The 16,523-nt window shown below is 33.1% G+C and overlaps 2 protein-coding genes across 2 annotated transcripts; one reads left to right on the forward strand and one right to left on the reverse strand.

The window, feature by feature from the left end:
* Window positions 1–7,623: 7,623 nt before the first annotated feature.
* On the reverse strand, window positions 7,624–10,537 carry LOTGIDRAFT_137896 (hypothetical protein; the record flags this gene model as incomplete). Its single annotated transcript, XM_009047944.1, has 7 exons — window positions 7,624–7,877; window positions 8,321–8,543; window positions 8,777–8,878; window positions 9,086–9,257; window positions 9,668–9,796; window positions 10,056–10,108; window positions 10,385–10,537. Coding segments are annotated over 7 exons (1,086 nt in total), but the record flags the coding sequence as incomplete, so codon positions are not given.
* Window positions 10,538–13,499: 2,962 nt separating this feature from the next.
* LOTGIDRAFT_180165 (hypothetical protein) lies at window positions 13,500–14,057 on the forward strand (the record flags this gene model as incomplete). The annotated part of the gene is made up of 2 exons (XM_009047945.1): window positions 13,500–13,622; window positions 13,857–14,057. 2 exons carry the CDS (start codon window positions 13,500–13,502, stop codon window positions 14,055–14,057), a joined length of 324 nt encoding a protein of 107 aa, XP_009046193.1.
* Between the last annotated feature and the right edge of the window lie 2,466 nt (window positions 14,058–16,523).

The following is a 16,523-nucleotide window of genomic DNA, read 5'->3' on the forward strand; positions in this document are numbered from 1 at the left end:
AGAATTATCTACGTTTGAAAGTTAAAAGTTAAAAAGCCTTATATTTTCTTAAGACACTGCCATATATAGAAAAGACATTAAAGATTTTATCATTATTATTACATCTACAGAAAGAAATAGGAAAAGAATTTGAGATATTTTGGAAGGAATTATGCAATTTTTGTACATTTCTAGTTCTTCTGTATGTATTTAAGACGCAAATCAAGAAATCAACCATCCAAAAAGATGCATCTGTCCCTTTAAAAGGTGTCTTCTTACCTCTTTCAATATTATATTTATTACACATTAAGCTTATATATTAATATTTAAGGTTGAAGCAATGGAGGCAATTGAGAAAAATTGGCCTCATTTTTTAATTGATGACCATTCTTTTGTTTTTTTAATTATATATATTTTAAATCCACCCTGACCTTATTGACCTCATCTTAACTTGGATTACGCTCAGCCTGAAATAAGCTGAGGATTATGTTAATCCGTCTCCTAATACACACTACTTAATATTGACCCATAAAAAGAAGAGTTGTTATCATTATCATCATTATAACAGTGTCCATCAGATTTCTGCATGCTGGACAATGGGGGCTTCAAAGGAGGGGGAATCATATAATCTATGTGTGGAAATACCACATACGAACATAGTTCACAACCATTTTGAATCACTACCTCGATTAAATAAATCAAATTTTGAAAATGGCTATACAATTTCAACTAAGCATTCAAATCATATTTAAAACCATTAAGTGTGATTTGAAGGCTTAGTTGAAATATTATAGCCTTTTTCAAAATTCGTCTTTATTCGACTTATCACAAAATGGTTGTGAACTAGGTTAATATGTGTAAGTTTTCATGTAAGAACCATACATAGTTTCGTATGGAGGGGAAATATGCATTATTTCTTCCAAATATTTAAATAATGTAATTTTGACCAGAAATCCCATGTTTTGGCTGAAAATTGTTTTCTCTAAAAACGAATTTTGAAGAAATAATGTGTGATCATTTGTATATTTTTATCAACTGAAAGACATTCATTCATTCATAAAAGTAACGGAAAAATTTCAATAAAACTTTTTACTTTGCTTAGTTAATACATGGAGAAACAATTTCATAGCAACAACATTGCCACAAACAGAAAAAAAAATTTTCTGTCTGGACCAAAGAAATTTCTCACAGGCTTTTTTTTACAGAATGACAACAAAATTTCCCAAATAGATTCCTAAGCACATTTTAAAGCGTACCAGATACAAAAACTAATCCTATTTTAACGTAACTATTCAAAATCTGTTGTTTAGTATCACACTGATAGTCACAGCCAGGTTCAATGCCCTTTATTGAAACCAAATGGAAAAGTGGTAACAATCAACTTTCAAGGATTACACAGCCAATGGTATTTATTTGGTTTTTATCACAAGATAAAATAATTTAAACCCTTAAATAAAATATCGAAATGTCTGTGATTTCTTGGTAACAAAAGGTTTATATACATAAAGAAACTGTCATAAAAAAAAAGGTATTTGTCAGGCAATCTCTAAACCAAACCTTACTGCATACACCAATAAAATCTAATAAAACTTCATATATTATGACATAAAGCATTTAATAGGCTTTTATTGTCAACTTCATAACAAAAACTGAACTTGCTACTCTTTCAGTAATACATTAAAGTGGGTAGGTCTGACCATATACTGGTAACAAGATAATAGAAAAGACATGTTATATTGTCAACCATGATCTGAAATGAATGGAGTTTTACGTACAGTGGTGTAACCTATTTTTGTGGGTATAAGGATTCAACACCAAATTTCGTCAAAGTTAAAAAAACGAAATTTTTTTTTATGTCTTAGATGTTTCCTCAGATATCCTACAAAATAATTAAAATTGGCTTTTTTCCGATTACCGCTTGGGATTATAAGAAAATTCGGCCAATAAAAAATGGTGACGTTTGGTATTAAGTGAAATCCGCCATTTTGTATTTGTCAAAGTATACATTAATACATTTTAACTTGCTTGAAACTACTGGATTCATTCTACTAGCTGATATTGTAGAGAAAACCCATGTTTACCAAAAGAAACTAATGCGGAGGTCGCGCAAGCTCGCTCATGTAAATTATTAATCGTTTCCGGAAATCCACGAAATAATAGGTTTCCACGAAATTAGGTTACTTGACTGTACTACTTTCTGCACTATGTGGGCTAATGAAGACAACCCCATACAGATTACAATGAGGGAAATTTTGCCAGGACAGCAGCATTAGCCTGCTCTTTTTCTATTTCCAACTGTCCAGAGATCTTTAATGTACATAACCTGTAGCACACGGGCCCACGGTTTATTCTCCCATCCTAATGACTTGACGCTATTTCCATGTCAGCCCCTCTTACCTGCATCACTGACAGGGTAAACCGGGATGAAAAATCCAAAGGTATTATCTCGACCTATGCCGGGATTAAACCCTGGAAATTCAAGTTAGCGAGCAAGCGTCTAACTCACTGAGCCACAGCGGCTCCTATCCATGATCTGAGAAAATGCCTATATGAATATGTTAATTATTGACTAGTTTGTCATCCCACATTTAAATTAGTCAAATCAAAAACATAAGACAGAACACAATTTTAAGAAGAATTTATCAGATTGAGGAAGAAAAGGAAACAAAATATCTACTGCAATTGCTAAGGGTAGGTAAATCAAATTTTATTGCCATTGGCATATCTAGTACCATGCCTCTCCCCACCCCCCATTAGGACAGAAAAAATAAAAAATTTATTCTACTTTCACTTCCAAAATCGCGTTAGATGCATTCTCCACCTCCCTAGATGAGAAAATTTTCCAGGGCAAGGCCCCTAACCCACCAAGGGCAACTAGTAATGACCTTCAATTTAATCTGATCACATATTCAAAAAATATTATTAACAACTATTCTCAAAATATATATTCAAGGTGTTTTTAATCCGTATCATAAATTATGTTCGGTTGAAAGACAGTAAAAAATGTAAAATGATATTATTCAAAAAATCTTAGATTAGAAATCATTAAGGAAGACGAATATAAAGATATGTTTGTATATGAATTTTACTACCATGAAATAACAAACATAAAACTCACATTATTGAGACCATAATATAAATATATGTTACTTAAGGTACATAAACAGATTCGAATGCATTCAATATTTGTTGTTTGACTTCTTTCTACAGTCTTTGTTTGCTTTGCTAATAAAACTTGTTTGACTCGAGACACTTTAAACTAAATCATCATCTTCACAATGTCAAGCTATGACAAACTCTGTCTATTACCTTGACATCATGAGGCACTTTTCTTGCATCACAGAAGTTTGTGAATGCATCGATATAACTTGATCGTACAGCCAATCAAAGCCCTTGACAGAGAGACTGTAAACAATATGGCTGCACTTGTAACTTTTGATCATGAACTTTGAGAAATAAGAATTATAGAATAAGATAGTGGACAACAGTTTAGAGTGTTTACGAGCAATTGATGTTGATAGAAGCACTTACTGTATAGAGGTTAAATTGCTCCTCATAACTGACGTAAGAGGCCTAAATCTTGAAAATGCCTTAAATTTAATCAGAAGTAAACTAAACTTCTTAAACCTTTCGATTTAGGTCCAATAACATCCATTTTAAGTTTAATCAAAATCAGTTGAAAACTTAGAGAGTAATAGCATATTCAAGATTTTGGGCAAGGGCAATAACTCTGCTTCTAATGGTCAAAAATAGCTCAAATTCGATTCCATCAAAAAATCTAGTTTTTAGAGCGTTTACAAGCAAATGTTGACGGACGGATGAACCGACAGGGTGCCGACAATATACGTCCACATAGAGAGATGTGGGCGTATAAAAATGGACTTTATTAATATTCCATCAAAACCATGTAAAACAAAATCGAAACTTCAGAAGAAGCTCTTTTCTTGTGCTTTCTAAGCTCAACTATAAAAAATTGTGCTCAAGTTTTCTCTAGTATGGAATCATAAGATTGTAAGACACCATTTCTTTAATTGTGCATTTGATTAGCTATATTCTACTGTCACATAGTAGATAATTGGTGTACGACTTTCAATTCAGAAAAGTGTCTAATAATATCAAGGTATAAGACAGAGTATGTAATAGTTTGACATTGTGAAGATGCTTTATAATCTGCCTAAAATATTCTGCTAATAAACTTAAAGCTTATTTGAATAAGCAAACAAATGAAAAATATATGCAAGAATTTTGAGTTCAAAAATCTCACAAACTCATTCATTAGCATACTGAGTTGAATATGAACTAAATCTATGTCAAATTCTGATTAACTGTTTTCACATTCTATCACATTTTCAAAATTCAAGTGTAAAAACAGTGAAGATAGAAATAAATGTCTAGTATTAGATATATTTGAAGGGATTATGCAATTTTTGTTCTTGTACTTATGAAGCCTCATTACACATATTAAAATTAAATGCCAAAATTTTCCTCTAACATGTAGTGAATAATTATATAAATACTAGTTTTGTAGCATAGATTCATTCAGAGCCTGATTATGGTACATTTTTATACAGTTAGTTAATACATCTCAATTTCAACTTTCACCTAAATAACATATTCAGAATTAAAGTAAATAAGCCGTAGGTTTTCAACCACAGGGATATGTCCTAAGTTGGAGATATTTTCACTTTTCTTTAAAGAAATTTGACATGTCACAGCCAGTCACAGGCTGTGAAAAATAAAAACTTCCCAACTACAATATATACATCTCATATGATGACTACACTATACACAGCCTAAATTAACATTGTCTAGGAGTATTCAGAGAATGACTACACTATACACAGCCTAAATTAACATTGTCTAGGAGTATTCAGAGAATTATTACTATCAAACTATGCAAGAACTTGCCTGGTATCCAATCATAGATATACTTTCGATATTTAGGGAAATCATTTTCATACTGATTCGATTTGGGGACACATACAAACAGGTTGAAAACCACTGATATAAGCTAATCGTTTCCTGGAGGTTCAAATTATGTAGAGCTCTACTGGTATATGATACAACATTCAAGTATAACATTCCATGGTATAATATTTAATCAAGTAGACCTCTAAACAGTGTTCTTGGTACATCATCTAAGTATACTGTATATAGATCCATACAATAACATGTTGTTAATCAGGGCTTACCTTAAGGTTTATCGTTACAAATATAATGGCGATTGTAAAGAGGTTTTTTAAATTTTTTATGTGTATCGTGTACACTGATAGCATCAATTTACACAATTCCAATTTTCAATCAGATGTCTCCTGCAATTCCACTAAAACTAAGTGTTTGATTACATCACTAATCATGAACCGCCTAAAAGCATATTTTGCAGGAACAACAGACGTCTGACTGAAAATTGGAATGGTGCATATTGATACTATCAGTGTCACTGCTACACTAAAAATTTAGAAAGCCATTTTACAATCCCTGTTAACCCTATAGTATTAAGATGTGTACAGCTGTAGGCCTATATATGATATAACTTTTTAAGGTGGTCTAGAAGCCCTTAACATAACATAACGCAGTATGAACAGAATGAAAGTACATTGATAATAGGGACTGTTCGACAGTGGCCCATTTAGGCCGTTAGCCTACATATCAATAATGATGCAGCCCACAGTAGCCTACAATTTCTATCTAAAACTTATAGGTAGGCCCTATTTCCACACAGAAAAGCAACCATCATAAACAAAACGTCTTATCATAACAGTCCTTGGGTGGCTTTTAGTAATTGAGCAATAAATAACTGGACACAATTATATGGATAACAATTACTTTCATAAAATACCTTGCAGATGTGTTGACGAAGGTTCTTCTGTCATCATTGCTTGATAAACCAGAGGAACCTTCGCTTCGTCGAAACGTCGCGAGGTATTTTATTAAAATAATTGTTATCCATATAATTGTGTCCAGTTATATATCATAACAGTGTCTGATTAATTATATACAAAACTCTCATTTCGGAATAAAATTATTGACTTATATTTTAGTATCCTACCTGTACAAGCGATTTTTATATTTTATTTTTCGGAATTCTGTGGTGTAACTTGTATAATCCACGTCAAAATATACACAGTGTCATACAATCACGACAACTTCACGTATTCAAATAAAATACACTAAATTTACCTTTGACTTGGTCTCTCTCTTCAACCAAGCATGACAGACGATCCGTTACCTAAACCTGTCAACGATAGTTTACCTTGGCCTTCGCTGTTCATTATTTACATTAGTACACTAGTAAAATATGTCGTGTCTTCTCTAACAATGGTTTACCGTTAACTTCATATTTTGGCAGTAGTTGATTTGTAATTGATGAATGTTTTTGTTCACGGTTATCCAGCCATATTGTTAATCTTCAATATTATATTACTTTATAAAAGAGACTTGTTATGAGAAAAAAACATAACATTTGCGATGATTTTAAATCAAGTTCAGCCATAACAATTTGTTGATTATATGGACAGCAATCTTCACGAAAATATTTGATCAACGACAGCAGAGTTCATACACTTGTATCATTCCTGATGGCGAAATGAAAAGGAGCAATGGCCCAAAATCAACCGGTTGTTCGACAAATTCAGTGGTTAGCGTTTAACCTTCTTCCTAGACGAGTTTGCAATCAGGTCAAAAAAGTAGTAAAAGATGTTGCACCAGATCTTCTTTCTTAATCTACCAAATTGCTTGCATTCGTAAATATTGTTTGACCATAAAAAGGCAGGAACGTTTTTGTCTCCCTTGAATAGTATGTTTTACTTCTTTTCTGTCATTAATTTCCATGTCAAATGAGAAGACGTAGATGGTACGTTATTCCTCAAACTTTATGTTGTTAGGTATAGCGATAGTAAAATAGCGATTTTGATAGGACAGGGTAGAAGAACGCTAACTGCTATACATTGAAATAAAAATACTGGATATTAACTGAGTGATGATTTAATGAGATCAAATTTTGATTTTGGTGACCCCAGTACATCAACCTATAAGAGTCGAGCTGTGTGGTACTGAACCTGAAAATACAAACAATGTAGATATATTCCTTCATGTATCACAATTGACGCCCTAAATCAGTGCTCCCCAACCTCGGTGAAATCAAATGTATTCCTAGCCAAAATACATCAGTCATTTTGAAACACATTTCTCTAGTGATCGGCGACAATCGATTATCGGCCGTTGAAAGTCCAATCGATTACACCTCTCCGATTATTTCGATTAATCGATTATTTTTTTCATCCGATTGCCCATCATTACATTTCACTCTTGAAATGTATTCAACGATTAACCATGAATGAATAAAATCATTCTCCACATATCGAGATAGTTCAATGTGACCCTTCAATGATGAAATGAAATGAGTAACTTTTACTCCTTTGTGAGACATTCGTACGGAAATGGAAACAAACCACTTTATGAGGATGGCAAGCCACCACGTTACTGACAGTCATTTCACTGTCCACAGTTAAACTGACGTTTCATCTTATCAACCGATCAGATCATGATAATGTTACCATTACCATTTTTTCTTCCCAAAACTAATTTAGTGCACTGCGTTTATATTTTGAATTGTATACTGTTGTGCACAAAATCATTCTAAGACTATATAGATTCCGAGCAATTGTGTATGCCAAAAACAAAACTATAACGCAACATACCAGATCCCTGTATCTGTAACTTAGCACCTTTACTGCCTAATGTAAATGCCTTCTCATGTATAACTTTTTTTCCATGCTTTAACCTCAGTACATAGTCGCCTTTAAAACCACGAACAGACAAACTGTTAGAACTGGGGAGGTTGTGAGTCTCATGGGTTCTCCAATCATGTCGCACCAGTTTAATGTATCTCCGTCCAGCTTCGTTGGGCTTAAAGAAAGAAAGGAACTATATATACTGAATGTAAGACAAAAGATCGTCTCATGATGTCGACATGTGTTTTGAATATAAATCCTCGTCAGCTTAGGATTTAATTTTGGACAAAAAACGACTTGACTTTTTCCTGACAAAAATTTCGGAAAATTTCAGGAGACTTTGGAAAGGTGATATCGTGATAGCCGTCTATATGCCGAAAGGGCAGCAAGAAAAGGGTTTGAAGCGCATAATATTAGAACTCCTTGAACAGGAATTTTTGAGCGAACGTGCTGGTATTATCATTACTTCGATACATTCGGATTATCTAAAGCGAGTCGGTCGCTGTCCTTGTAAAATTCCCCTAATGTATAGCTTTGCACGTCTTCGGTAGCACACACGGTAGGAGAAAGGTAAGACGCAAACCTTCATTTCATTTCAGAAACAGAACCTGTACTACTTACCACCATATTGCCATCTACCAAAGCCCCCTTGGGTTCAGACATGTGTGGTGTAAAGCCCCAGAGCATGATGCCTTCCATAGCTGGGTAGGAGAAATAAAATCGTAATATGTCTTCCAGTTTATCAGCTTTCTTATGTTCATCAATATCAGCAATACGTAGTTCAGTAGCCCACATAGGTAATCCAGTCCTGGACAATAGATCCAATCTTTCCTGAAATAAAGGATTGCTAAATACGCTATAGTAATTTTTCTGGTCATGTGAAGGGATTGTATAGATGTTTTGTAGCACCGTATCCGCATAACCATTGTATTGCAGAAATTCAGCTTTGAAACCTCTTTATAGGCGGTCGATTTCAAACTCAGAGGTACCTCCAGTCCTGGTATATATAAAGACTTGAATTAATACTGAAAACACTCTTTACGTATTTGCTTTAAAAGCCATACCTTAACCGATCGAATGTCGACACCACTTAAATGACTCTGTATACCAATACCATAGACGGGAACTCCCGAGTCTTTCAAAATCTTTATTCTATCATAATATGCCTACAGAATATTACAAAAAAATCTACTAAATCAATTAACAAAATCAAATAACGATTAGAGCAAATCATATCTTTCATTGAATCGATTCTAAAATAGAAGATAAACCCGGTGTCTGTTGTCACCTTGAAGGTGCCACAAAAATTGATCTTTGGATTTCCACTACAAAATATACTGAGGTCATCTCGGAGTTTGAGAACACAATTCTACCGTAGTGTATCTTTGAGAGTTCACAACACCCCATTCATTCAGGAAGAGTTTAACATTAGGATCTAGTTTATGTACTTCTGTGTACATCCATGATGTAATATTTGGATCATTTAAATGTTGTTGAAATGAATCATAGTGGATATTCTCATTATACACATCCCAATGTTCAACTCTGCAATATATAGACATAAAGATATCAATATGGACTAGTTATAATGATCAGGTCCGTAGCTAGACTTAACTTAACGGAGGGGCAAGTAATATATCTGGACGGGCAATGGTGTATGGTGCTTAGTTGCAGTAATGGAATTGGTCGGTTGTCAGATTTCTTTTTGTCTCCCTTGCTCCACTGTAGCTTCAAGCCCGTTATAGACCTGTTTCCTTAGCTTTGCTCTGGAAATGATCACCCCCTCCTTTCAGCGTGCTTTTATTCAGGAGGACAGAAAATGGTACGAATAAAATGTTCATCTCGCCGAATAGCAATGTCCAAGAATCGACAAAGGGATATGTAAAGTATCCAAAAATATGCCGACGAGAAGGAGCTCCAAAGTGAAACGTTTCATTTATTCATACATTACTTACTTCCCTTTGGTGTGAGCTACACAGCTTTTCATGTGTTTTTCCATTTCATGTTTTAACTCATTTCCAGACAATGGTACCACCCAATCAGGAACATTATCCCAGAACATCGTATGAGCTCGCACCTTTATTCTACAAGAAACGATTTCAAATCAATTATCGACCAAGATTTAGATGATTGGAAACACTTTGACGCATTAACAGTATCCATTGCTGAAAAGTATCGACTGTATAGCAGCTTTAAAAACAAAACAGATTAGTAATCTGCATAGGGACCAGATATAACTTAATTTAGATTGCATATGTCTCATAAATCGGGCAGCAAATTTGGCCATTCTAGTTTCGTTGATTAAAATTGGCAGTTTATACGTTGAGAAAAATTATAGCTTACCCATGACTTCTCATTCCATCCAGAGCAACCATCGCTCCAAAGTTTTCATGACCCTATAAAGTTTGAAGATTCTGTTACAGAAAATGTATATAAAGTAATAATAAAATTTCGTTCCATTATAGTTCCACGACTGTTATTAAATTATCATTAAATTACCCTTAGGGCACACCAAATACCACTTTAAGATGGAGTTGTCATATCGAACCCTGTCTTTTGTAAGGTCCATAACGCGAATAATGTTGTTTTGGACTTATACTACGAACTCACTTCATGCCGATGCTAATCATCAGGTTTTGTCTTTCACATTAGTGTTTGACACGGAAACTCACCCGCGTTGACTCTATGTGTGGCCATTTTAGTCCACCCTCGGGTACTGTCCATTCAAAAGTATCAAGAAAAAACTTTCTGTATGCCGATTCATCTTTATGCAACCATTTCGTTGTTTTTACCATTGCACCAAATCCGAATTCTGATGTCTTTTGTTCTATCTAAGAGTGAAATTGACAGACTTTAGTCCCAAAATAGAAGATAACCGCACTGTTCTAACAAAATTGTATGAAATCATCTATATAGAATTCTCGAAGGGAATTTCCCGTGGAATTATTTTGACAGTATGATGGGATCGTGCGTTCATGTGTCTTCCCAATGCCCCTCTGTTCATGATCCCAAGATCTGGGTGAACCTGCAGAACTTACCTCCATACTGTAACCATGTCCATGCACTCCATTGGCTAAGCTACAAATATAAAGTCAAATGTTTTTGGATGTGAAACCATTTGATTAAAACGAGATCAAATCTGAAGCACATCAAATTCAATCCAAGACAAACCCTTCAGAAGGTTATGACTCTACTGGTGGACAATATTTCTCCTCCAGGTAATTCTAACCTAATACCTAATATTCTATTTAGTGTTAAGCTCTAGACTCCAAGACCAATGACGAACTTGATGATGCAAACATGCTCACACGTCCGGAGTACTCTACAACTTATAACATTTAGTTGGAATATTGATATTTCAGTTGTCCTGAAGAATTGGAATGGTTAAGGTGAAGAATATACAACAGGTCTGATATGATAACCGATTAAGATCGAAACATTTTTATTTACCTAATATGAATATCAGCCTTTCGTAACTGGTCAATTCTTTTATTAGCCTCATCTTTCCAATGGCTAGATAATGGTTGAACTTCGATTAAAGACGCAGAGTCAACCAAGAAATCCACCTTTTCTTCCCGTATCAAAATATCAAATCGGCAAAGGTGTACATCTGTAAAATAATACATGGACTACATGATCCCTGGATCCCGAGCTGATGTTCCTGTACATCAATTCTTGGCCATGTTAACTATGTAAGATCTGAGATGTCCCTTGCTAAATAACATGACGGACAATGGTAAACTCTTGTTAGTAAAAACTTACAGCCAGGTCCACCGAACACGCCACCTATTTCTTGCCATTCTGTTTCAGCTTCCATAAATTTAACTTCAGAAATGTTCCTGTACTGATGACCTGTAAAAATGTTGTAGAATTAAAAGATTTTGCCTTCAATGGTGAGAGTACGATTTCAGCTTGTCATATTCCTTAAAAGGTAACTAAAAACCTCGGACATGAAAATGCAGTCACGGTTGTTTCAGCTACTACAGCACTATTAGGTGTACAAATCTGACCCCGGCGTGGTAAATAGCTCGCGCCCAATACACAAACTAAAAACAATACTTTTGTAAGACTAGACGGCAACTGCTCGACGAGCATAACTTACCATGACTTGTTTCTGTATACATTCTGAAGTAAACATTGTGGTACATGAAACTCGGAACTCTATTTAATAATTTGATTTTAATTTTAGCAGTAAACCAAGAATGCGGTGGCAGTTTAACTTCTTGAGATAAACTTGACCATGTACCATCCTTTCTGAAATGATAACAAAAGATACTCAACAAAACTAACTGCCTTGTATTGATGAAGGACCGAAATGCTCTTATGAAAAACTAAGTGAAATCCAGAAATTAGATTATCCTACGAATAAAGTTAACCTTTTCGTATTGGCACACCGTCCGGTGAAGATTGAAAGAAATTGTTTTTAATTTCCAACTCCCAACGATCTTTTAACCCATACCATCTAAAGGTACCGAACTTCGCTTTATGCTTCCTTGATGGCTCGACGCCCCACCCACTACCACTCTGATCTCTGCTTCTATCGATACACACCTATGAGAAATTTTAGCACTGTAGCGACCATCATAGTGGGCTGTGGATTGTTGTATATTACATCCCCGACAAAACCATCCTTCACTCGGTGAATATTTTGCACTTTCAAAATTTGCGTTTTTGAAATAATTGCCAGCAACACAAGTCACGAAGAATAAAACATATATGTGATTCACTATAAACATAATGATATGGTCATTACTGGGCATTCAAACAACTTATAGAATCAGGTCTACATGCAAATCTGATAAGATAAAACGATTCAAAGCTGTTAATCATTTTATCTTTCTCTGCTCAGATTACTACGGTGGCACGTTTAGGACACAATCATCTGTTATCAAGTGTGACTGAATGCTTAATCAAGGCCGAGCTATCCGGTTTTCGATAATCTTAAAGGGATTGTAAAGAGGTTTTCTAAACTTTCTATGTGTATCGGGGACACTGCTAGAATCAATTTGCACCATTACAATTTCCTTTCCCACGTCTATGGTTTATGCAATTCCTACATAGATATCAATAGCAGGTTCCGGTAGCTCCCCACTAGTGACGTCATAAAACACGTTAGTTAAGAACCACAGACGTCGGAATAAAAATTGGAAAAGTACAAATTGAAGATATCAGTGCCCCGATACACATACACATTTTAGAAAAACCTCTTTACAATCCCTTTAGGATCTTAAAACCAGTCAGCAAACTTCCCGTCAACATTCGCTCGACGTAATAAAATTGTAAGAAAATCTGTCCTCACCATCCGACAAACGCTGCTATTCGTATTTTCTCAATTATTCTGTAATTCTATCCCCATAAAAATTGTTGTTCTTCCCATTATTTTTAATATATCAAATCCACGGTCATTGATTACTAATTGTATAATATGAAAAACGATCATTATTTGCTTATTGTATTATTTTAAACTATAACCAAGAATATTAATGTTTAGTCATGTGGAAAGAACAGATTTGACAAGTTCCATTCTCTAGAATTGGAAATTGGAAAGCTGTATGAGCATCTACGTGTATAGCCTGTATTCCAGCCTCTGAAAGATATTTTGACAGTTTTCGGTTGAGGTAGAGTCAGAAAAACAAGACCCTGTTTAATGGGGATTTTCTACACCTCCATAAAATGCGTTTTGTGCTAACATAATATTAAATTACCTTTAAGACAACACTAAATAAGAGTTGAAACCTTAATATAAATGAAAAAGGTTTTGATTTAGTAAATAATCTTGATGTTCATATGAGAATACACGCTGGAGAAAAACCTTATAAATGTGATGTTTGTAGAAACTCTTTTAATTGGGTAAATAATCTTGATGTTCACATGAGAATACACGCTGGAGAGAAACCTTATAAATGTGATGTTTGTAATAAATGATTTACATTGTTTAATAATCTTGAAGTTCACATGAGAATACACGCTAGAGAGAAACTTTATAAATGTGATGTTTGTAATAAATGATTTAAATTGTTTAATAATCTTGATGTTCATATGAGAATACATACTAGAGAGAAACCTTATAAATGTGATGTTTGTAATAAATGATTTAAATTGTTTAATAATCTTGATGTTCATATGAGAATACACACTGGAGAGAAACCTTATAAATGTGATGTTTGTAGAAACTCTTTTAATTGGGTAAAAAATCTTGATGTTCATATGAGAATACATACTGGAGAGAAACCTTATAAATGTGATGTTTGTAGAAACTCTTTTAATTGGGTAAATAATCTTGATGTTCAAATTAGAATACGCGCTGGAGAGAAACCTTATAAATGTGATGTTTGTAATAAATGATTTAAATTGTTTAATAATCTTGATGTTCACATGAGAATACACGCTAGAGAGAAACCTTATAAATGTGATGTTTGTAATAAATGATTTAAATTGTTTAATAATCTTGATGTTCACATGAGAATACACGCTAGAGAGAAACCTTATAAATGTGATGTTTGTAATAAATGATTTAAATTGTTTAATAATCTTGATGTTCATATGAGAATACATACTAGAGAATAACCTTATGAATGTGATGTTTGTAGAAACTCTTTTAATTGTTTAAAAAATCTTGATGTTCATATGAGAATACATACTAGAGAGAAACCTTATAAATGTGATGTTTGTAGAAACTCTTTTAATTGGGTAAAAAATCTTGATGTTCATATGAGAATACATACTGGAGAGAAACCTTATGAATGTGATGTTTATAATAAATGTTAAGAATCTAGTCCAACATTGGCAACACATATAACGTTTGCTGCAAAATTGAACAATAACAGCTTTGAATTTCTTTTAGTTTTTTTTAACCATAGCTGATATTCTTATCAATGTTTCAGGTTTTGTTTGAATATTGCTTTACAAATATATCAGATGAAAACTCTAGCCTATAAAATGTTGACAGATGGTCAGGGCAGTGAAAATTATTGGAATATAGACAGAAAATAACAAATTACCATATCATTTAAAAACTGATGATGTGAACAAATTAATTTACAATGTACATGAATATTTTCTATGAATAATAAAATTATATTGCCATCCATAATCAATATAAAGGATGACTGTATGTCTCACAGTTAAAGGGATTGTAAAGAGGTTTTCTAAATTTTTATGTATATTGGGGGCACTGATAGCTTCAATTTGTATCATTCCAACGTCTGTGGTTCTTGCAATTCCACTAATACTAACGTATTTTATGATATCACTAGAGAGGAGCTACTGGAAGCTACTATTAATATCTATGCAGCTCCCCTCTAATGATGTCATAAAACATGTTAGTTTTAGTAGAATTGCAAGAACCACAGACGTCGGATTGAAAATTGGAATAGTGTAAATTGATGCTATCAGTCTCCCTGATTAAAAAAAAAGTTCACAAGACCTCTGTACAATCCTTTTAAAATGTTTATGATTGATTAAAACATACTAATGACTGCTATTAACATTGTATACAGAATACACATATCATAAAATGATAGAGGCCTATATCTGCTGGGGTAATTGTTTATTAGGCCAAAAACACTTCAATGTATTCACATTAATCAGTATGTTTTATTCCATTCTAGTTATTAGGATTATTTCAAAAGAATTTCTGAAGACATTTTGCCAAGTAATATAATATGTAAAGAAATTTCATGAAAAAGTTCAATCTGTAGAAATAATTTTCGGCAAAATCAATATAAATTTTAGGTAGCACATATACTTACAATCAAAACAATGTCATGTGTAACATAAGAATGCATGGATAAAATCTGTTTAAAAATAAACATTTTAACAATATTAACGAACAAACGATATAAAATGATTAAAGGACATGTGAATAATTCGATATCAAAACATAAAATAAAACATAATATAATTTAGGACTGAAAAATCACATAAAATTTTGCTCAATTTGCAAAAATGTTTAGTTAAAGTTTTCTTCAATGAAAAATATGAAAAATATTAAAATACCCTGTTAAAAAGTGTGGTTTAAGTTGCAAATAAAATTCAAAATCATTATCCTTTTCTGAAATATATATTTACTCATAATCTACAATGTATACTATCAACTGATCAAATACAAAACAAACTCTTCAAAATAAATAAATTCAAATTTCTAGATGGGACTTAATATAATATCATTCAAAATTTTGACTTTTGAATTTAAATAAATTTCAACTTCCTGGTCATTGCAAAGATAATACTGTAATTTGTAAACATGTAATTTATATTTGACGATGAATGAGTCTAAATCTAAATGAAAAGTAGGGCTGGGCAATATATATTTATATTATAATAAATACTGTTATAGGAATTCAATTATAAAATATTCTCACTGTTAAAATAGTGTTCTATACATCAATTGTAGAGCAATATAGAAATATTAGGAATTCATATTGTAAACATTTTATTTAAAAATATCAAAATAGACCTATTCTTATAGACTTCTAGGTAAATATGGTGAAATGCCATGAAATGGTATATTTATAATTGTCACGATTTTTTGGAAAATTACAAAAATTGTATTGAATTCCTTTAACAGGAGTTGTAGATGGTATATACATTTTTATTTCAAATCCCATTTCTAGATATATCCCAGCCCTGAAGAAACATCACCCTGGTACACCAACATAATTTATCTCTGGAAGTATTAAGTAGTATAAAAACATCACATCTTGTGCATTAAACTTCTTACCCTGGGACAACCCACAAATTCAATTTGTATTAAAGGGATAGATGCTGCATTTTGGGGGTTGGTTTTAGTCTTGAATATATGTAAATAGT

This window comes from Lottia gigantea (genome assembly GCF_000327385.1).
Source record: "Lottia gigantea unplaced genomic scaffold LOTGIsca_119, whole genome shotgun sequence".
NCBI classification, from domain to species: domain Eukaryota; kingdom Metazoa; phylum Mollusca; class Gastropoda; family Lottiidae; genus Lottia; species Lottia gigantea.